Raw genomic sequence first — 23,051 nt, 5'->3', positions numbered from 1 at the left:
AACTCAGTCTAGTAGGCACCTAAGGCTGCAGCAGATGCCCACAGTCACTGCATTAGCTCCACGTAGCGCTTGCAGAGCAGTGGCAATGCTGGGATGGGCTCTTGGAGACAATGCAGATGCAGAAATAGCCTGATTTTCAGAGGGACCTACTGCCTGCCGCCCCACTTATACCCATTGGAGCTGACAGTGCTCATCTCAGGGTTAAAAAAAACAAAGTGCAAACAAAACCAAACAAAATTAGACAGGAGGTCCCAGATTCATACTAGATATAGTAGAAGCAGATACCTATTGGCACAACAATTGCAAGAAACTAACGTAAGTTAAATTTTCTTCTTGAACAAAGAGGTGGAAAAGGACATTTCTCTGGCTTCATGCTCCCATGAAAACAATGACCCACACATCTGTGACCGTGGCATCACCGCCTCCTTCCCTCCGCCAGAGAGCACTCCAGGACACAACATTGCTGCCTCCCCCAGACCCCAAAAGGGCAAATTTTCTATCTTTTGCTTTGCTTTCAGACAGCGGGTATCAGACTTCAGGAAGAACCGGAGGCACGGACGCCCCAGCCTCTTGCCCTTCAAACCCTCCCTGCTCCAATTTCTGCAGTGCTGCCCTAATGAGGGTGCCGCTCAGGCAGCTCTTTAATGAGGAGCTAATCTGAACCACCTGTTGAGAAACCCCCGCAGGATTAGGAGCCTATGGAGCAGTTGCATCTCAGACCAACATGGCATCCACCTCGCGGAGCGGGGAGGCAGGGGTTACCCCCGCACGGGACCCAGGTTTTCTCCTTGAGGCTTGCCTGCTGCTCACCCCTTGCTCAGTCAGTAAGCCATCAGACATGCTGGCACCTTCCCTGGCTCCCTGCAGCACACACAACTGCCACATCCCGCTGGGAGACTGGCAGTGCCGTCTGGAGATTCACCACCCTGGTGTTGCCTGGCCCCCCGCTCCCCAGCACGGCGGGAGCTGGGAGGGCCCCCGCTCGCTGGAAAACGTTTCACTGGCCCACAGGCAGCAATTAACAACCCTCTGCAGCCGCAGACCTGGAGCACCTGCGGTACTGATTAGCATCATTCAGGCTCCATGTGTTTCCCACTCCCCTTCTCCACTGGGATTTCTGCTGCCTGCGAACAAACACGTGGCCCTGCGCTTCCTGGACGGGGGGCTTTGCAGAGAGCAATGCTGGCCCCAAACTGACCATCACCAGGGTCTTATTTTCCTCCCTGCAGGCTTTTATCAGCAGCACGATGAGAGGCTCTTCCTTCCTTTATGTATTCTAAGTAATCATATTTATTGTGGGGAGCTGTACTTTCTCCTTTGTTTTGCAGGAAACCATGACACACGTGGAATATTCCCTGCCATTCAATTTCCCAGGGTTTGACAGCATTCTGGGACAAAACGCCAGATAACTGTGCTTTCATTACATCTACAGTGAGGGATTATGCCACAGCCTGATAGAACCAAGCCATTTTTTTCCTCCAAAGCTAATCCCGTGTTGCTTGACCGATTTTTCTGGGCAGCAGTTGCCAGTTCAAAGACCCCCCCATCTCCACCATACCACGTCCCTGGCTGTGCCAACGTGACTGTTGGGGGCTGCGTGGTGAACTGAATTGGAAAACTGATCTACGTTAAAAATAACCCTGACCAAAGAAAAAGGTTATATTTAACTCCAGTCATTTTCCTGGGTCTGGTTCACTGCACAGACCCACAGTGCTGTGCCATCAGTGGGGCGGAGGAGATGAGGGTGAGGAGGCACGGAAAGAGCAGCTCGAGCTGGTTTGACAAGTGCTTCTTTAAGCAGCCTAAAATGTGACTTTCGTTTCCATCTGATTCCTTCTAGTTCAGCTCTGTGCCGCATCAAGTCATTCTCTCTCTCTGCACTATCTACACCCTCATGTGTTTGCAGCCTCACGTTTTTCCCTTGGCTGAATTTCTGTCATTTCCCTTTGTAAGCCAGTTCTTCTAGCCCTCTCATCCTTCTTCAACTTTTCTTTGAACTGCCTCGAATGTGCCAGCACTTTCATTGAAGTGGAATTCCCCAGGCTGAGCGCAGATTTCCATATGCAGCTGCACCAGCGTCTGCGGCAAGGCCAGTTGCCTCCGTGATCCAGAGGGCAGCACCTCCCTGCTCGCCATAGAAACCCCGAGTGTCAGCCTGCGTTTGACCGGCATTACCACCCATCTTTCTTTCAGCACAAGCACTTTCAAACGGCTCCTTCCCACTGAATAGCGATGCTGTGGTTTATTTTTTCCCCCAGGAGGCATCTGCTCTCGCCTCCCTCCGTCGTCCTCCCCCTCGCACCCCCCCTCACCTCCTGCTTGATTGGTTTGATGGGCTGATGGTCAGACATCCACCTGGGAGAAAACTCTGTCCGCTGTAGACGCTTCTCCTGAAACAGGGTTGAGAATTGAGGGAAAGAAAAAGAGAGTGGAGGAAATTAGGGTACATCAGTGACAGTGGCAGGAGAAACTCTGGGGGTGAGAAGTGACCATGAAATCCCTGTTAGCTTCACAAGGGTAGCAAACGCACTGAACTCAGTCCAAGAGTACCATGCTGACTGCAGAGCCCATTTTACAAAGCTTTCCAGCTGAAGGATCCCACTTCTATTCTGACCCACCTGAAAACATTCCTTGAACAGACAGTACCCATCAGAGTCTGAAGGCTCTGACATACTATCTCAAGCAGACTTACAGAGGACAGCCAAAGCAGCAACTGCCCCTGAAGTAGAGCCAGCAGAGAAACTGCAGTAAAAGTGAAATCAGAGGCAGTTTGCATAGAAAAGCCAGGCAGTAAATCGCAGCAGTTCAAAGCAGACAGATTCCCTGCTAGCAAGAAAGGGACACAGAACACAGCTGAAGACAGTAACCCCTTCATCCATCCTACCAATGCTGATGTGCAATCATGAATCAGATCTCTAGCCCCACCGCTTCATAGGGGAGAGCCTTTCTCCCTGTAGGTAAGCTAGACAGCCCCTGTATCTAGGGCGCTTGAGGCTGGAGGTGGGAGCAGGATGGGGTGATGTCTGCACGGTCATCTCTCCTTCTGTCAGCAAATGTCTGTGCTCTTGGAAATGGTTGGACAGAGGTAAACAGGATGTCATGTCTCCTCACCTTCTGTGCAATCATGTTGCAGATCTCCGGCAGGAAGTCTTCACTCAAGAGTTTGTAGAGCTGCCGCTCTCTAAGGGAAGTCCTCTCTCTGAAGCTCTCAGTGACCTGCCTCCACTCCTCTTCCGTCTGGCACAGCAGCCACCATGTCCCACGGCCTGGCCCTTGGGACCCTTCAACAACATGAAAGGATGTTATCTTCACAGCAGTTATGACTAAGAACTTTTATCCCTTCTCTTCTGCCCTCGGGGCTTGGGAAGAGCAAAAGACACTGCCTAGGGTCACTGCTATGGGAAACACGCTCTAGTGGGGAAAGCACTATCAGTGAGCACAAAAAATCATCACTGTAGACCCAAAACTCTCGACCCACTGGAAATACTGTTGCCTCCCCTGGCGACACTGCAAGTGATGCCAAGACAGGGGAATGACATAGGTGAAGAAGTACTGGTGGCGTGGCACCCTTTGCTCCAGTTATGACATCCTAGAGGAAAGGATTTAATTTGTTTCTGGTAACGGAGGCTGTCAGCCAGAGCAGGACACAGAGTAATGCAAATGCTTGATTTAGTCTGGCAGCAGAATAAAAACACTGAAAATGAATGTTATTTGAAATAAGCCAACTTTTTTTTTTAGTGCTGCAAACCTTTGCTGCGGTGAACGAAACCTCCCGTTCTACCCAAATGAAACATTTTGTTTGCAGGCACTTGAAAGAACTGAAGAGGAAGTGAAGGATGGGGTTCATCAGGCTGCCAGATGAGGGGGAAGTTGCAGAAGTTCACATCCCATCCCTGCTTGATCCAGAGTCAGATCTGAAGCAGATCTCCCACCTCTCTGAAGCATGTCCCAACTACCAAGACATTCGGGACCGTTCTGCTTTGTGTGAAACATCTGAATATTAATGGTGAAGGAAAGGCTCTCTCACAGTGGTTGGAACACCCACCTGGAAAGAGGCAATGTGGTTCCTGCTGCACAAATGTTTACTCAGAGCAGAGAAGCCTCATGGGTTGCAACTTGCATGCTTTTGCCTCAGGACGCTCTCTAGGCAGAGAGGTGGTACAGAGAGGTGGTGGATTGCTTTTGGGGAGGGGGAAGATATTGGCTCAAATTCTTTTGGGTTGAGGGGTTCTCAAGAAAACTCAGGCTAATGACTAGCTAGTGGAAAAAAAACAACAGTTGCTACCCCACTGGCAGATGTCATGCAGCTTCTCACTGCATTTTCAAGCAAATTGACAATGAAAAATAAAAATAAGCAAAAACCAGAGCCTCTTTCTGAACCTGACCTTGGTCCCTCTGCGGTTTTGAACTGCCAGCAGCTCCCATACGCAAGCTATCGGGTTGCCCCAGGAAGGCTGAGGAGCTGAGGCCTCCCGCTGGCCCCCTGCCCTTGGTCACACACCTCAGTGCCACGGCAGCTCCAGGTCACAGGCCAGCACACAGCTGAACTCGCCATCAGCTGCAGCTCACATTCATGTAACTGAGATGGCAAAGGAGCAGCTTCACACTAATTTCCATCACCGTGGCTATGTAATGCTGTCTCCTTGGGCCAAAGGAGGCAGAGGAGGGCCGAGGGCTGTGACACCTCAAGCTATTGCAGCCAACCCTATTGGGGCTTACCTGCATGCTGCCCCCAGGTCTGCCCTCTCTTTTTCGCTTCCCTTGCCAGCCGCCTGTGGCTGACTGGCTTCAAAAGCAGCCAGGACCAATGCACTGCTTTGTGCCACCAGAAGATTACTCCACAGCTAAAGTGGCAGGATTTGCCAGAAAACAATGATCTGATAAAACCCACAGCGTCTCACGCATGTAGCTCCAGCTCTGCCTCCCGACTCCAGAGCAGCAGCCAGGAAATCTGAGCACAAAAGCAGAAGGGAATGAGGCACGGTAAGACAATGCCACAGTTGCCTTTTATTGTGGTGGAATAGGCAGGCTGAGCCTGTGAGTTATGTGGAAGCCTAGGGATTCTCATGTATGACAAATGAGCCCTGGCCCCCTCAGACTCAGTTGCACATTATGTTGCCAACACTCTTTTCCTGCTTGCCTCATTAACCCTTAGGTGGGTATCCCCTAGTCAGCACGTACAGCACTGAGCTCAGCCACTAACAGCCACCAGGAGGGAGAGGTGAGAAGAATCAGAAAGGTTCTCCCCTGTCTTGGCATCACCGACCTCACTCTCTTTCCAGTCCGTGCGTGCGGCACCAAAGAAAAAGTGTGCTTGCTACAAACAGGGGCTTGTGTTCAGCTCACCCCCAGAGAGGCGAGGGCCATTCACAGCCCGTTTCCATCAACTTGAGTGAGAAGGTGGGCCCCTAAGGCCTCATGTAACCCAATAAGTTACATCTCTTCATCCCAAACTAATCCACGGTAAGATAGGAAGCAGCCAGGTGCCCAGGCTCCCAGCTGCAAGGCAGCATGTAATGCTAACCCTCCTTCCAGACTCGGCCAGACCACTGACAGACGGACTCTCCCTTTCCCAAGAAAGGCATCTCCCCAGGCTTTGATAATTTAAAAGCTGTGTTAGCTGATCATATCAACCCTGACCGCACAAAAATCTCTTTACCATTTCTTATCTGAGTCTCACGGATTAGCAAGTTCTCTTCTGCCTTCTCCCTACCAACAAGAAAGAGAAGGAGTTATACAATAAATGCATTACTTCACATCACTGAAATGCAGCTGCTTCTGAGGAGAATGAGGTTGCAGCAATGATTCAACACAGAGCAAAACCATGGAAAAAAACCTACTCATTCTGTATATATATGTACACAAACACACACATACATATACACAAATATATACACTTGTTATAGCTTTAAAAAATTTGAAGTGAGGGATGCAGGCTGGAATTTGGCAAGGGCAGTAATTCAGTATTCAAGGGAAGTACCCCAAAATGTGTACTCACTCAGGTGGCTAAGATTTTTGGCTTCAATCACCATGCAGTGAATGTACTCTTTATCAGGAACATATCCCCTAGCACTGCACAGAGGAACTGCATCAGAAGTGAGGCAGCTGGAAGAGCGATACCCAGTGTTTCACCAAGCTTGGCTTCCAGCTCTGTCAGAATTTTCTTTGGAAAGTGATCAAAGCATCCACCAAGCCTGAGCTTGCTTCACTTCAGAGATGCACTGAAATTATGATTGCATGACATATACATACTTATTGGGGAAACCCCAGAAGCACATTATATTATTAACTGCAAGAAGTATCAGAGAGACTTTCCTCTGGGAACACATGCATCCCATGTCTCTTGCAGGAACTACCTTTCCATACCTCAGCAAATTTTCCTCCAGTAGTTTTTTCCGCTTTGGGGGTCGCCCTCGTCTCTTGCCTGTTTTCCCAGGAACATTTGGGGTATTTGTCTGTCCCCCACATCCCCTGCAGAATGGCAAAAACACCATGAAATATCTGCTGAGCACGGGAACTATGGCTGGGGGGGGACAGAGAAGGGCAGGGAAATTGGAACAGCTGTGAGGAACCAAAGCAAAGGAGGGATTAAATCAGAGTAGCCACAGGACGGAGAGGGAAAGGAGAAGATGAGGGTTTCCCCCTTGCTGGGAGCTCACTCTGGGAGCCGCCCGTGCAGTGCGGGGCAGCCAGCAAGGAATGTGACGGGGCAGGCGGCATCGCTCAGCAGCAGGCTCTGCTGGTGCCACAAAGGCTGCAGGCTGGCTCCGGCACAATGTGCCACACGGGGCAGCTCGCAATCTGCTTGGCAACTTTGCTCTTGCCCCGCACTGCTGCAGCCCTGCATTCCCAGCCACCCCCCCCCCCCCCGTGACAACAGCAGTCAGGCGGATCCCCCTCCGGCCAGCCTGGCTGCGCTGTCCCCCTCCCACCATGCCCCGGGCATGGGGGCATTTGAGGGGCTGTTACCTGTCTGGAGCCAGCTCTCCGTTGGTTTTTGCCTGCACTGGGTCCTCCTTGTACATCCGTGTGCCATAGAAATACCAGTACAGAGCCCCGCTGCTGTCTTCACCCAGCGGCTCCACACGGAGGCTGTCAGCGTCCAAGCCCTGCACCCACGGGGAGCCCCCCGCCAGACGGTGACAAGTTGAAAAGCAGCCACACTGTCACACAAAACATGATGACACCCCTCCGCAAACACCTCCCTCCCTCCCACCATGCCACAACAGCAGTACAGCTGCTCCTCCGGGTCGATCTGGGAAAATGTTACTCCAGGGGGAAGGCGACGTTCGCTCTCCGTCCAGAGAGGGATTGAGATTGGCATCTCTAATTTGAATGGCCTCTCTCGTTTTAACATTTCATCTCTGGTGCTCCTGACAGCGAAGGTCTAATTAGTGCTGGCGACAGTCATGCACAGCCTTGAGAAGCTCCCTCCCCCTCCCCACTACCCTTCCCCCATCCCCCAATGCACTTCAGTCCTATCCTTTCATCTCACACCATCCCTCAGCAACACAGCCCCAGCTCGCCCAGCCCCGCCACTGCAGTTGGAGCATCTCCAAATTCAGTCATCTCAGAAAGAGTAGCTAATGAAGCCAACTTGCTTGGTGACTGTTGTGTTACAAGCACATCTCCACAGAGCAAGAGCCTCAGGAGTCGTCCTACGTCTTTGTCTTGGATACTCTGCAAGGTGAGAGCTGGGGAACAAGATGGGCAACTGCTGACCCCTAGCACTTCCACCAAGATCCTGGCCTCAAAATATCCTTCCCAAGAAGATTCCCTTATCTAGCCCACAGCCAGGCCATTTCCTCTGTCCCCACTCCTGCTGCCCAGCGCACCTTGAGGAGGTCGAAGACATCATCTGCATCAAGCCGGTAGTCACAGAGGCGGTGCAGGATCTCGACTCGGGTGCGCAGTGGTAGCTCCTGGAAGGTGGACTCCCGCAAAGGGTTGGGTTTCCCTTCCTCCAGCTCCCAGCGGTAGTTGATGATGTCCTCCAGGTAGCTGTGAAATGTCTGGGATCTAACCAAGGAAACAAACACCCACACATACTGTAGTTTGCCATGCCAGAAACACCTGAAACAGCCAAGCAATTCTTCACCTTTCCATTCACTCCTCACATCTGCCACCGCTAAGCCAAGCTCCTCCCTCTGTCCCTTCAGTAGTTTTCTACGCACTGGTTCAGTGGCTTGAAACTTTAGTAGTTGACCATCTCCGCCACCACTATTTCCTCTCAGCTTTGCTGCCGTACACCTCCTATATTCCTGTTGTGTCTCCTCTTCTCCTCTCCCTTGGACTCCAAGGTGCCTCCTGTTCCTGCCCATTCCTCTTCCAGTGGCTCTGGAGCACACCCACAGGGCCTAGTCAACACACAGGGCCTGTTGTGCAGCAAAGCACACTTACTCCCAGCATGGGGTAAAGTGTGCTTTCTGAGTGACGCTCAGACCAGAGCACTCTCTTCCCTAGTCTGCCAGATGATCAAACTGGACTCTTCTGAAACGCTACCCCTGAAATGATCTTCTTTATTTGCTAGCTGGGCCACATTAAATCCCCCCTTCTTTGCCAGCAGCTCACCACATAATCCAAGGAAATGCATTTCTTACCCTCATCTGGTGTTGAGGATAAATGTTCCTGTCTGACACAGACTGCTGGTGGAACTTAAAGCTAAAAGAGCTCCTGCCTATATGTTAAGGAGAGCTTATTCTGACTGTTGAAAATTTGAGGGGAGGGTACGAAAAAAAGGGCCGGTGAGGCCATGTACCCCTAAATACAAAATTTTCTCAAGATCTATCTATACCAGTTTGACACCCGAGACTTTCCAGCCTTTCTTAGTCTGCTAGCATTGTGCCTCCGAGCACAGAGAAGGGGATCTCCCCCTCCCATATCCCGGCCATTCCTGCACACACGGGAAGTCCATATGCCGGCAAGAACACCACTGGGTACACATTCCCACCAGCTCTCAAAAAGGCAGCTCAACTTGATAGGTTTTTGGCACAAACTCATTTCTCTATATGATTAATGGAACTGTGCCAGCACTACAGAATTGCATTTGCCTGAGAAATTTCTAACTACTACAAAAGCTATTATTTTTAAGCAAAGAGACAGAGGAGCAGGATCCAACTGGAAGACTGTTAAAAGTCAATAAGAAGTTAGCTATTAGACAGGGAGACTTCACGCATTTGGTAAAGACTGGACTTCTTTACAGTAACCATGATGGGACAATGACTGCAAGAACGAGGAAACAGATGCCACACGATTCCTCAAGCCACGTCCACCTGGCAGTGTTTCCCTCCCTCCTCAGATGGAGAGAAGTTGATGCTACCACCCCGCAGATTGCTCCCCACCAGCCTGCTTCTTTCTGACGTCAAATGGAAGCTGACCTCGCAGAGCCAACTCCTTTCACCGGATGAGTTTTACCTGCCTCCTGGTTGTATTTAGCAACAGATGCTTGAATGTACCCAGATCTAATGCCTTCTGCAGCCTAGAGGTTGTTTACTCTGCATGACACAAGCAGATCATTGGTCTTTCCAATCTGAGTGTAATTGTTTTGTCCCACTAATACCAACAATCAAACATATGCAACTTGAAACAGTTCCTTACACATATGATGTTCAGTTAACACGATGAAGAACTGTTCTAAGAAATTATTTCTGTTCTGTCTCGAGTACTAATTATACGATAAAAAATACAGAAACTACGCTTTTTCTCTGAAATATTCATGCACAATACATTTACCTTAAGTAGCTGTGTGCTCCCACAATGTCTTCCTCATTATACCAATCCAACTTTCAGCAGTGACTTCAGCTTGGCTAGAAGCGTGGTACTAGATGCAGCTTTATAGCCTTTTTGTCTTTGAGAGTGCTATTTGATCACACAAAGTTTAAATACTAGATATTTACTAAAGCCATCAGATATATATATATATATATATATATATATATAAAGGAAAAACAAAGACTCAACTCAAGCTTTCAGAACAGAAACAGTGAGTGGAATATCCTCTCCTGAAAGCAGACCAACATCTATATTCAGATGTTAAGTCGATTGTTGAAGGGGAATGTAAGCTTTCCAAAAGCATCTCAGTTCCAGAACCCTGAGTTCAAGGTAGATTATTTCATCAGCTCTGATATAGATGATCTGTCTACTTAGAGTAAAATTGACTAAAAAACTCCACATTTTTTCCAGGATCCTAGTGGTGACATGGGATGCCAGGAAGAAGCAACAAGGGGAACAGAGCTTTGACCTGTTAGCCTTCTGGCTGATTTTTTCTTCCACCAAAAGAGGGACAGATACTCTTACTATTCACGTGAATTCGTTGATCTTGCTTTACCATTTTAGTTACTCTCAAAGAAAACTGATCCAGGAAGCCCTGCAATTCCAAAAGATCATCTGAAATCTGCCTATGTAACTCTCATTCTCCTTGGGGACTGGCTCTGTTGACTTATCCAATTTGGTTTGAGTTTGACTTTCACATAAGTGGCTAACACTAGAAATTTCCGCCATCCACTCAGTGTCCAACACATTACAAGCTCTGTTCTCAAGAGTACTTTGAGTTCCTACCCCCATCAATTTTCAAAGACGGCTACTGTGCATTTGTCGCTTTGAATAAGGATAGAAATGAGAACCAGAGATGGGAACCAGATGTCCCAAGGCATTCCCAATCACTCTCAATCTTACCCAATTTATATTTTCCCTCTTCAAGAGGTCTGGCTTCTTTTTTCCAGACAAATGTGGGGTGCTCGTCTTCAACTATCTGCCACACCCATGGTCACCACTTGGCTGGTCTCCATTAAATTTCCTTTTGAAAAAGGTTTCTGAAGCAGATCCCTTGGTTTGGAAATCTACAGGAAGCATAGCCACCTGTGAGAACTCTGACCTTGGAGTTCTTCCCTATATAAAACATAAATGCTTGAGACTAATCATTTAGCATTAGCCATAAAATCAGAACCCAAGAATCAGACAGACAAGGTCCTGGAGTGGAATGACCTGGATGCAGTTGTCAAATACCTTTTTTCAAAGCTCCCAAATAAGACAGCAACACACCTGCACATTTGGCAGTCCCAGAGTGTCTCTGCTGCAGTTGAGAACCTCCAAAAATCCTTTTTGTAGGCAAGAGGAAGGCAGGGAGATCACTGAGTCAAGACAGAGATCTCTCTTCTCCCAAGCTTCTCAGAATCACTGAGACTTGTAACAGCACTCAACCAACAGAAGCAATGGTAAATGACAAATGTCATTTCCTTTCTCTACAAATAACATGTGGGAATTAATTGGTATATGGACATATTCTGTCTCAGGATAAGTATCCAAAGGAAAATCAACTCTTCACTGAAAGTAAGCTGGGGCTTCTAGAAACTGTTTAAGAGAGAGACCACAGCACACAACGATTGTTACCGTTTCTCACCCTTCTCCCTTCCCCTGCCATGTAGCAACAGCATCTCCCATACAGCTCATTAGCAAAAGAAAACTATTACAGAAATCACCTACAAGAGGTCAGAAGAGTTAATTACCTCAGAGCACTCTGTGACTGTGAAACTTCTTCCTTCCCACAGCAAGTCTTCCTCCCCATCCCAACTTCACTAGCTGCTGCACCTTTAATATTTCAGAAAATCAAGGCAGTTTCCCTCACTTGTTATAACACCCCCTACTTTGAAGCTGCCACCCAACATGCAAAGCAATTTGGATAGCTGTAGTGGGGAAGTGGTGGAATAATATGTGAGTATCTACACGACATGCCCCAAGTGGATGCAGCTGATTTCTCTCATGAGCCCAACGTAATTTTTCATCCCTGACTCTGCTCTGAACCCACTGGGCTGCTGTCAGAGGTCCCTACCTTTTTTGCAATGATTAGCAAAGAGGTCAAGCTGAATTGTACCAGTGGTTGAAAATTTTAATCATACATTGTGGACCTCTCTGCACATAAGAAGAAATCTGGGGCACATGGAAGGACATGACCTAGCACATCAGTGTCAAAGGGGAGAAATAACTGCAGACAATTCACAAGAGTACTAGCGAGGCTTTGGCTCAAGTTGCCTGTGATCTTTAGCAGCAGCTGCAAAAAAATCACAGCATAAAGATGGTGGGAGCAAGTCTAAGGAGGGGCTCCCTCCCAACATGGGTATCAGCGTCCAGAACAGTCTGAGAAATTACACACCCCCTGAGAGCCCAGTGCTGCAGCCCAGCCATCTGCCGACCAGCTCCCTCCCAGAAGAGGGAGGTTTCTCCAGGAAATGGGAGCTGAGCACTCCTTCCTCCACCCAGCCATCCCAATCCATTCCCTTTCCATCGCCTGGTGTTTTGCCGCATTGGGCTATGCTTTGCTGTCTGAAACACAGTGGGGACAGTGTGTGGAGTGAGCCCCTTTCCAGTGCTTACACGCTTCCTGCAGGGCTGCCTTTGAACACTGCAGAAGGACAGAGTGAACATTTCACAGGGCTGACGTGATGCAGAGAAAAATTTGTTTGGAGCTCCTGGTGAGCTCAGTTGGGAGAGGATAGTTGCACCCATGGACCCCAGACCCAAAGGAACCCTGTAGGGCAAATGCAACATGAACCCTTCTGAGTGAACCCAGTATGAGTAGGGCTGGAAATATACACCCACACTTATTTGTGTGGGTTTTTTTAATCCTCATGCCGAAAGGAAGCAGAGCCACTTGTGCTTTTAGTTTTAAAGTCTCCAGAGTACATCAAATCTTGGCTGGGAAACTGTAAACAAAATCAAGCCAAAAACAAAAAAAAACAAAAGCAAAAACAAACACTGATTCAGTAAGAGAGTCCTTGTGTCAATCTGCACTTCCCGCAGGCAGGGTGCCATGGCCCAAGTATGGAATTACTGTCACAGCATACTTCCCTATGCGGTCTACTGCTGCCAATTTTGTTACAAGCTCCCCTCACCACTCCAATTAAAACAACAACAACAAAAAAACCTTTAAAAAAAGCACACACAAAAACCCCAACCCTGTGAGAGTAAATATTGGATTAAAAGAAACATTGGGATAAGGAGTTGGAAACACTGGAGACAAAAATCTCTCACCGATGCTCAGATACTGCTGGCACACATAGATAAGCCTTCTGAAAGTTCAGATGCTGAATAATTGCCAGGACCCACTAGCTAGGATATCTATCGTGTTGGCAGTGTTCTAAGTCTCATTTCATTTAATTTACAAAATGCAATGGGAGAGTAAATACTGGAACACTCTTAAGCTACAACTGCTGGTAAAATGGCAAGGCTGACCTATGACTTATCCCAGACAGTGTATTCTGCATCCAAGATTAAAACCAAGGACCCTGACCAAACCAGAGGATGATAGGCAGCATAAACAGTTATAGACCTCCTCCATCACTGAGGACATCTTCAAAGCAGTATGTGAGAAGAAAAAGGAAAGCAAGACTGGGAGAGCTCAGTTTTTCCCTCAAAGAGCATTTAAACAGGAATAGAATTACTCCTGTATTTCCTTTTACAGAGTTAGCCAGTAAGAAGAATAATAGAAGTGATATCTCTGTCTGGTAAAAGCTTTAAAAGCTGAAAAAGACTTGGATTTCCTCAGCCACCCTGCATAACTGTTGCATTTGCAAGGTGAAAATAGACTTCTTAGGCATCTAATTCACCGTGAACAGGATATATATATATATATATATATATATATATATATATATTTTTTGCTTCTGTGATATCTCAGTTAAAAGAAACAAGAAAAATCAAGGTCTCATCAGAACAGACGTTTTATCACAGAATTAATTTTATGGACTGAAGATATTTCACCTTATGGGCTGGCACCTTTTAAGTTCTGAATTGCAAGAAGGCACCAGCTTGGTGTTGGGAGTCACTCAGGTGCTAATGAGAGCATTAATTGGCAGATGGCATTCAAGATATTTCCCTCCTCATAGAAGACAGCTTCTTTGCTGCAGCAGAGATCAGGAAAGCTTAATTCTTAACAAGCATACAATGCTTCGGCACAAAGGCAAGCCCAGTAGAAGGTAAATGGGAAGGATTCGGGGTTTGCTGTGATGACCTCAGTCAAACATCATTAACAGGGTCAGGAGAAGCAAAGCCTATTTCAGACGAAAAAATAATGTAAGGGCCCCCATGATCAATCTATCCTGGATTGTCAGAAAGAGAAAGCTTAGGCTGACCTCAGAAGCAATATGAGTTACTACTACCAGCCTGACCTTGAGCTCTCATGTAACAATGGAGACTTTTTTTTTTTACTGTATTAATGAGCTTTCTTATCTGAGGTGGGGGAGGAAGGCTTATGGACCAGCTTGTACTTTACCTTCAAACCATTTACCTTACTCAGAAACTAAGTCGGGCATGATGCAGGGGAAAAAAAGACACTACCTCATCCTTTGGGGGTGAAAAAAAGGGTCAGACTGGTATACTGCCTGTTTCCTTCCAAGCCCTCTGCGTGCAGCTCACTCAGAAGGTGTACAAGCCAACACGAAGCCTGTACTCCTCAGACTGTGGGCCAGCTTGTGATCAACCTGGCAGAGGCTCAAGGGCAACAAGCACCTTGAAAGGCCTCCTCCCCTCTGAGCACTTCACCGCAGCAGAGCAAAATGACCGAGGAGCTGGAGATCCATGAATCATGACCTCAAGCTTTAACACCCATGTTTTGTTTCCAATCCAGCCAGCAGCTTCCTGTATTGCTGGTGAGGACTGGCCTCATGAATTCCAGCCAGGACCAGTCATGAGGGAAGAAGTAACTCCTGGCCTCACCAAATTGGTGACAGCAAGGTCCAACTTTTGCAGAGCCCTGGCAGAGAGGAAACAAACACCCAGCCTCGCCCTGCTTTTCAGTGTTCTCCTTGGTCTCATACCATGAGAAAACCAGCTGACCTACACAGGGCTACAAAGAAAAGGAGGGTATTTTACATTAATGGGCCCTGAATAAGACCACAAAACAGGAAAAATAAAATTAAAAAAAACTGGACTGATCACACTTCCAGAGAGAAGTTCCTACTCCCACAGTCAGAGCAAAGATTGCTGACATACGAGGCCATCACAATGCACACATAGGCTTGCCTGCTCTGCTTCACTTTCAGCTAGAACAAGTTTTCTGAATGCAGACACTGCCCAAACCCCAAGCAATTCTGTGGCGTACCTGTGCGGCCATTCAGGAGTGTTGGCAGTGAAGGAGAGGAGAAAGAAAACTGAAGAATCAAAGTGCTCTGGTCTCCGTCTTCACCTTTGCTAAACATGGGAAGACATTCCTTCTACATTACAACTGTGGTTTTTGAAGAAACCATAAGAACAAAAAATAGCCAGTTAGTAAAAAGTAGTCTAGTCAAACTGCTGGATTGGGCAGTCTGAAATAAGAGTTGCTGGAGATTTCCACATCTCTAAAAGATACAGCTAAGACTCTCACAGAAGTTGAGGACAGCAGAGTAAACTCAGCACCCCAGCAATTCCTGTTCCCTACCACTCACTTGCCCATCCCACAGCCTTTCTCCAGAGCTCAAAAGTGGCACTGAGACCACCACAAGAAACAGGCTGAAGAAATGCTTAGTGGAGACATCACGGTTCTGGTGTAATTTAGGACCTTTCCTCCAGCATGGAAACACAAATTTAGGACAGGAGGTTCTCCAGCAGAAGGGCTTCTTGATCTTACAAAAGAAATCTAGTTGGCATTGTCAGATACCACAGAATCTACTATCTTCCCAGTCAAACTCCTAAACTGTGTTCAAGATTGGATATCAGGAAAAGGTTCTTCACCAGAGGGTGGTGGGCATGGAACAGGCTCCCCACGGCAGTGGTCATGGCCCCAAGCTGCTAGAGTTCAAGGAGCATCTGGACAGAGCTCTCAGGCATATGGTCAGATTTTTGGATGGCGCTGTGAGGAGCTAGGAGTCAGATTTGATGATCTTTATGGGTCCCTTCTAACTTGGAATATTTTGTGATTCTAGAAGACTTAGCTCAGAAAAACAAAGGCTCTCAGTAGCTAAGAGCATTCCAGTCCTGCTCCTCATCTTCTTCCATCTTACCTCGAGCAGTCTTCCATAGAATAAATACTGGAAAAGCTGGAAGATGAGCTGGCAGATACGCCATATCCCACAGAGAAGCAGAATAGGAACAGCCATGGAGCGAGGGAGTGTCTCCAGGGAGGCCAAAAGAATGGAGAGCTGATGTGGGCTGTCTAGTCTAATAAGGGGTCACACCACAGGAACATGTGCTGGCTTGACAGAAGCAAGTGCAGCCACTTAACCTGGATATGACAGCAGAAGTGGGAGCGTTGCTTTGCTACCCCAAAAAAGGGGAGCACAAAGGAAGAAGGAGACGTCACAAGGTCACCACAGCTGCTTACCCTTCCAGGGAGGTTCCAGGTCTGCACATGCAGACTTCTTCCCCCTAGCCATGACAGAAAAACTGGGCAACCAGGCAAGTTTCCACCTTGGGCTCCTTAGTGGTACATCCACCAATGCATGGATTGGATGGAGATGCCCTTTTATTGGCTGTGAGCCAATGTGTGTTGCCTTCTGTCTTGTACAGACTCATTTTCCCTCATGTGAGAACCATGGGGCAGTAGGTCCACTCCCCCAAAGGGGAAGCCAAATGTAAGAACTGAACTCATTTCACAAGCCAATATGGCAATAGGGCATACTCTAGCTTTCCTCAGCTGCCTATGGTCCATGCTTTTCCCATGATTCTGCTTTTATCTATCTAGCAATCACCCTATGCACAACGCAACAGCTGAGAGTGACTTGTTTGTTGTTTTGCTGAGAGAAGACAGAAAAGCAGAAGAGATACAGGAACTGATATAACACTGTCCCGTATCAGCCAGCTCTGAAAAGGCTCTTCCCTTTGGCTGGCAAATGCTGGGGACAGGCAGGAGGGCTGAGATAAGTGTCTATTTGATCTTCTCTCCCCCATTCACCCTGGGTTTCTCACTGTTTTATGTTCACAAACCGCCAAGGCAGCTAATCAGTGCTCTGTGACCCCTGTTAATTGGGCTGTGAGAGAGAAAGGCAGCACTGGCAGGAGAAATCACACATACCTGTTACTTTGAACTGTCTTGCCATTTTCTGTCTCCCTGCTTGCAGCAGTTCCAAGCACCCTTCTGTGAGCCAGGGCTGCTCTATTTTCATCACCAAACCCAGAAGCAGCAGGAGAGGCCACAAGTGTTATGTGTAGTTGTCCTACCTCTAACATCTCAAGGAACAGGGAGGCAACAAAGAGGACTGCTCTATCTCCACCTTAGTTCCTTCCATGTGAGAAGGCAAAAGTTATTTTTGGTGAAGGAAACGCAATCCAAAGGCAATGATGACCCTTCTTCCACATATGCCAACCTGTTCCTCATTGTCTTTATCTGCCTCCTTGTTGCTCCCTGTCTCCACTTCAAAAACAAGAAAATGAGCAGATGCCTAGCATCCATTTCCCTTTCTCAATAGAAAAGCAGCCTAATTGGCCAAGTAAGCTAGAGAAAGAAAGCAATTGATGTGAAGATGTGAAGCACTGAAGGATGGAAGGGTTGGGCTTGTCAGGTCTGGTGGGTTATGCAACACTTGAAGGATGAGGAAGACATGTGTGGCTAATTACATACACACTGGCTGCATTTGAACTTTAGGCAGGAACAGGAGTTGCCTGCATGTTTTTGCTATTTGATTAGGGAAGGGAACAAATAAGAATATGAACAGCAACAAAACCAGAGCAGCCAGAAACATCCCAAACAATAGCTGAAAGTGTATGGTAGCAAAGGAAGAAAAGTCCTGGGTGTGAAAGGGATGAGCAGGGGGATGCATATATTGCCCAAAGTAACAGAATATAAATGAGATAAAATAAAACTTACTCAAAACATAACTCTTTTTCACTGCCAGCTCAACCCTTTGCTCAGACTGAGTCTCCGTGAAGGGAAAATTTACGCTCTCAATGCAAGCAAAATTTTGGTAAAGAGATTGTCTGTACCAAAATTCTGATACAGACAGCAGGAACTCCCTCCCCCATTACTGATGATGCAATTTGACTGAAAACTTATAATGGCAAATCAATGGTTTTGGATAACTGGGATAAAAAGGGGAAAGGAAACTAATTTTGCTAAAAGATCCTGAAACCTGACTGTGATGAACACACAGTAATTGCTATGTAAATATGTGAAGACATGAATCAAAGTAGCAATAGATACACAGAAAGTATTGCTGGCCTTAAAGGTTTACAAAGAGACTTTCCCCCCTTAATTGTAATACTGCATAAATATGACTGAGATTATGCTATTTTCCACAAGCATTACCGAGTTTGATTCAGGTTGATCATGTTCAATCCAAAGGTGTGTTTAAACACACCTGCTCAGCTTTGCCATATTAACCCCACAGATATATTACGTACTTCACAGTTTATTCAGTTTCACTTTCAAGATACAACCCTGAAATCATTAGTCAAAAGGTGCAGTAACAAATCAGTTGTCTTCAAGTGTGAGGTGCAAGCCAGAAGAGGAACAAGGAGAGGTTTAAACTCCATAAACAGCCACTACTATGCCATTTTCCTACCACCATGCTGAAACAGACATCACAGCTCTAGCATGGAGGAAAGTAGATAATATTGCAGCTAATTTTTTTCTTGTCTAAAAATACAAATCTCATTTCCTTGAGATACAATTGAAATTCTAAAATATTATGCATCTGGAAAGGTCTATGAACCTTCAGAAAACTCCTGGAAGGATGGTCTGTCAGATATCCTGCTTGAGTGGGAAGACGACTTGAGTGCCTGCCAAGCAATGAATGGTTTCTGCTTCTTTATCAGGAGCTACACTAAGAGCAAAGATCATTCCTGGAAATGAGCACTGGATATTGTAAAATAGCAGTTTCGAAAAAAGTCTGCTAAGTTATGGAGGCAGAATACTAGGCACTGAATGACATGGGATGATTGCTTTGATGGACCGTTCTTCAGTCACAGAGACAAGACGCACATCTCAACAGTGTCAGATGCTCTTTACCATCCTTGAAGAATCAATCTGTTTAGCTAAGGGAGCCCAAGAAAGAGGCATTGTCAATTACTGAAGTTTTACCCAGAAAGGGGAGTGGAGCTGGTACTAGAACAGTGTGGTACCATCCTGCACTATGTTCAAGATGGAAAAGTACCGGAGAACGACATTATTTCAGCCCAAGCCCCTACAGAAGGTTAATGATAGAACTGAAAATTTTTCTGTATCATGCCTGAAGGAAGCTTGGTGTCCAGGTAGCACGTAATACTGAGGGATATTTCAAAGGAAAAGTCTAATTGTATGCCGCCTCTTATCATGTGATGACATTGACCTTGGCTGAGGAAGAGCCAGGGAAAATGGCTTTCATTAAGGAAGGAACTCCCTGGTAGGGTAGCAAATAGGGCTGGAGAGCTGAGGACTCAATGCTTCTCTATCCAAAGAGATCCGTCACTGCAGCTAGACTGGAAACATAATTTTTCCCTGACAGCACGCTAAGATAAAGTGGTAAGAATCTCCTGAGAGTCTGAAGTGCACTTTTCTGCCAGGCTCAAATCAGAAAACACGTAACAGAATGTCAAGAGGAAGAAGAGATGTCCAGAGGCTCAGCATCAGCACCAGGATGTGCACTGAAGGCACTGGTGCACATGCTAGTACCAATGGTCAGGAAGGTAACCGATGCAATGCCATGACGACCAGCACTGAGATTAGAGGTATGAGTGCACTAGGCAGAGAATGCACTAATCCATAGGGCACAGCTGGTCTCCTGGTGAAACATTAGATCACCAAGAGAAGATTAAGCAGCACTGGTGCCAAATTGGAGACTTTACAGGCACATCAGCAGGCAGCAGGCTTGATGACACTGACAGACTTAATGGTATCAGTAAATTATGTCACTCTTTGAATGCAACTGAAAAGCAAGGAACCCAGGTTCTCCTCAGAACACATGCTCACAAGGCAATAAATCTGAGACACAGCAATTCCCAGGGTTAGTTTTAGAGCTTAAGGAGCAGTTCCTAGGCCTCAAAACAAAACTATCCCGGACATTTCTGACCACAACTCAACAAAGGGAAATGCCTTCCTTTTGCAGACAGGAGGCTGGATTTCTTAAAGGGAGTCAGACAAAGGCAGAAGGGTCCCTAAGCGGAGGGAAGCGCTAATCCTGAAAGGCCCTGATGAGCAGGTGAGAGAGAAATTCCCCCGGTCACAGCATGGATGATTGCCTCCCAGCATCCTTCAGGAATCTGGAATGCTGCATTCTTCTCCGCGCAGCTCTTCCCCATCTCAGGCTTATCAGACACTGAGGATGGGAATCACTTGTAGGCATAATGATGCCACAGCCCCAACAGTGTTTGAAGCCTGGGGGCTTCTGCATTGCTATTCTGTCAAGTACCTTGGGCTTTGAATAACAAAAGGCTGTCCCTTGAGGGATCAAAAAGAAGAAGAGAACCAGTGTTACAACTATTTATTAACTAACCCAAGAACTATTCACAAGTTATTAGATAAAATAAAAAGGAGAGAGAGGGATCTAGGTGCTCAAGAGGGAAACACCTTGGGGAAAGCTAGCTCTGTCCATCGGTGTCAGTGGTGATGCTGGGGAGAGTGGGAGGCCCACGAGCTACAGCTTTGAAGGGCTTCGCTAAGGGAGGCTTTGATTCACATAGGCTGGGTGTATATCCAGTGCCTACTGATCTGACCTGGAAGAGACATGCAGCCCTTGGAGGAGGAATCTCTGCTGCCACACAGACACAATTATGTGTAAGGATCGCTGTGCCCTGACCACACTGCCTTCAGGTGCACACCGTGACTTAAAGTATCGAGTTATTTCCTCCCCTGTTTGTGTCTTACTTTATCTGACCTTGGCAACCAACCACACACTGCACATGCTCAACAACAAGCTGCTCCGAAAGTGATAAAATGAAGATTAAGCCATAGTACCTTCTGTCTCAGTAGGGACGCACACAACTTTCTGGATGGTCAAGGATAATGGAACATACCTAGAGCCTGACTTTCACCTGCTGACCTGATGCAACAGCAAAGGCTTTGGTCCATTTGTGGTGGCACTTCACTTCTCCCACCAATTACCTTAAAAGCACCACTGAGGCTTCTGTCCGTGCTTTCTGATTTTCATCTCTATACCTTTTTCTTTCTACTACTGTTCTTTCTACCTACTGTTATTTGATGGTGACACTCATTCCCAAGAGATGCATATCAACTCCTTGGAGCAGGAGCTGATCAGCTTAAGAAAGACACAAATACATCTCTTATATTCTGAAAGAGCAAATAAGAATGATGCTCACTGTTTTTCACATTGAGACTGAAAGAGGATCATTACTTACTATTCATTCCTGGATCCTTGAAGAACAAGAGGAGCCAGCTTAATGCTGCATAGTTCATTCTTAGTGCTCATCAACAGAAACCATGCTTCCAAATTATAGCCATAAGAAACCTCAACAGTGCTGCTGCACTGTAAACTCTCTTGATTGTTTAGGGGTTTTAGAGAGGACCTTAGGGTATTACAGTGATGATGAGCACTATGGAGAAGAAGCTAGTTATTGTGCTGATGATTATGGGGAAATAGGACACATTTGTGTATTACGGCACAAATCCATTTGAAACAAATCCTTATTTGCCTTGCTGCTCATAGAAAGATACAGTCAATGTGGGAGAAGAGAATCCTTTCTGAGACAAAAAATACCTAGCATAGGGGTGGTCTTGAAGCAAACAAGCATAGCAAATTCTTTTCCTAGAACCCGCCCCACAGTATTTTGGAGGACAATAAGTAAGAAAAAGTTTTTACAGATAAGCAAGTAGGTTGTCAAGAAGACTTTTTGTTTCAGAACAGGTTTTTCCTCTTTTCTCCAAAAGTTTCAACTACATACACTGGTTGACTAAAAAGGAAATTGAGTAAGGATAGAAGATAAAACAAGGTAAAACTAAAAGCAAAGATGATTTTGAACAGAAACTGATTGTAGTAGATTCACAGCTAGCCAGTACCTACTACCTCAGATGCTCATCAAGCTCACTGGGGTTATAAGGCTCTGGAAAATAGTCTCAAAACTTCTCCAATACTCATCCTGGGGCTAAAAACTGATTTCAGAACCTGGCTGAGGAGTTGGGAGGTGGCATAACAGCACAGATGTGCTAGAGCAAAAATCCCGCACCAGTGGTTTGGAACATCACTGTCTTGAAATGCAAGTCTCAGAAGTGAGGACAAAGGTTTTACACAGAGAGGACTTCCACATCCCATCCCTTTCTCCACCATTCTTTCTTTGTCTGCTCCCTTCTGCCTGAACATCAGACTTTTTCACATGCTTTCTCAATTTATTTCCTTGTCATCGCTTTCTTCCTCCTCTCAAGAGTACTTGGTTTGCAACATCAAGAACTTAAACACACAGCTGTCCATTTCATATTTCAAACAATGACAGCAGCATGATGACATCATTGCAGTCTCCAGGGCCGTTCACTGACTGTTCTTAATCCATCCTTTTAAGTTTAGCTAACTATTCCTTCCCGTCAATATTTTGCATAACTCCCTCTCCCCAGCTACTGAATCTATTTGTCTCCCATCCATCTGCCCTGACAGTATCACAGTTTTCACACACGCTGTCTTTTCTTCCATTTTCATTCTTTCTTCTCCACCACACCTTTGGAATAGCACTTCCACAACATGCAACCAACTTTTCTCCAAATTCTTCTTTAAAGATCCATTGTATCCATCTGAGAATCAAAGACATTTACTTAGCTTTATTTATACTTGAACTCTCTGATTTTATACTACTGTGCTACTCATTAATCTCTGAATGACCGTGTTATTTTACTGCTGTAATCTCATCCTTCCTTTCCCAACACCTGCCAGCTGCCTTGTTTTCACTTTTTACCCTTTAAAAGGCTCACCTTGCATGGCTTGGCTATCATTATAATAAATGCTGATATTAGATTCAAGATGAGCAATGCAGCCACTTCATCTCCCTTGCCCCCTCAGGATACCTCCTGCTCTGATGATACTGGGTCAGTTTGAGAGGCCATCCACCAATCTCCATGATGTACGCAACACAGCACTTGTTAAAAGTCAGACTGTAAATAACGCTGATCTTGTTGATATTCACTTGGCATTCATGAATATGATTCTGATTTAGTGAGGTGGTTT

At 46.4% G+C, this 23,051-nt stretch overlaps 1 protein-coding gene across 3 annotated transcripts in view; it reads right to left on the bottom strand.

Annotated features, from left to right (window-relative positions):
• LOC110395562 (cat eye syndrome critical region protein 2) overlaps positions 1 to 23,051 on the bottom strand; it is a 98,047-nt gene that overhangs the window by 23,229 nt on the left and 51,767 nt on the right. The window contains exons 3-8 of one of the 3 annotated variants that reach the window (XM_021390151.1): positions 7,836 to 8,019; positions 6,970 to 7,109; positions 6,367 to 6,471; positions 5,660 to 5,709; positions 3,112 to 3,281; positions 2,313 to 2,390 (exon numbers count right to left, since the gene is read on the bottom strand). In XM_021390151.1, coding sequence (XP_021245826.1) covers positions 2,313 to 2,390; positions 3,112 to 3,281; positions 5,660 to 5,709; positions 6,367 to 6,471; positions 6,970 to 7,025 — 459 coding nt within the window. In that variant the 5' untranslated portion in view covers positions 7,026 to 7,109; positions 7,836 to 8,019. Of the gene's footprint in view, positions 1 to 2,312; positions 2,391 to 3,111; positions 3,282 to 5,659; positions 5,710 to 6,366; positions 6,472 to 6,969; positions 7,110 to 7,835; positions 8,020 to 23,051 lie in introns of those variants that run through there. The other 2 variants (XM_021390136.1, XM_021390143.1) reach the window with 2 other exon arrangements.

This window comes from Numida meleagris, chromosome 1, assembly GCF_002078875.1.
Source record: "Numida meleagris isolate 19003 breed g44 Domestic line chromosome 1, NumMel1.0, whole genome shotgun sequence".
Taxonomy (NCBI): domain Eukaryota; kingdom Metazoa; phylum Chordata; class Aves; order Galliformes; family Numididae; genus Numida; species Numida meleagris.
Note: the sequence above shows the minus strand (reverse complement) of the source record. Positions and strands in the feature narration are given on the sequence as shown.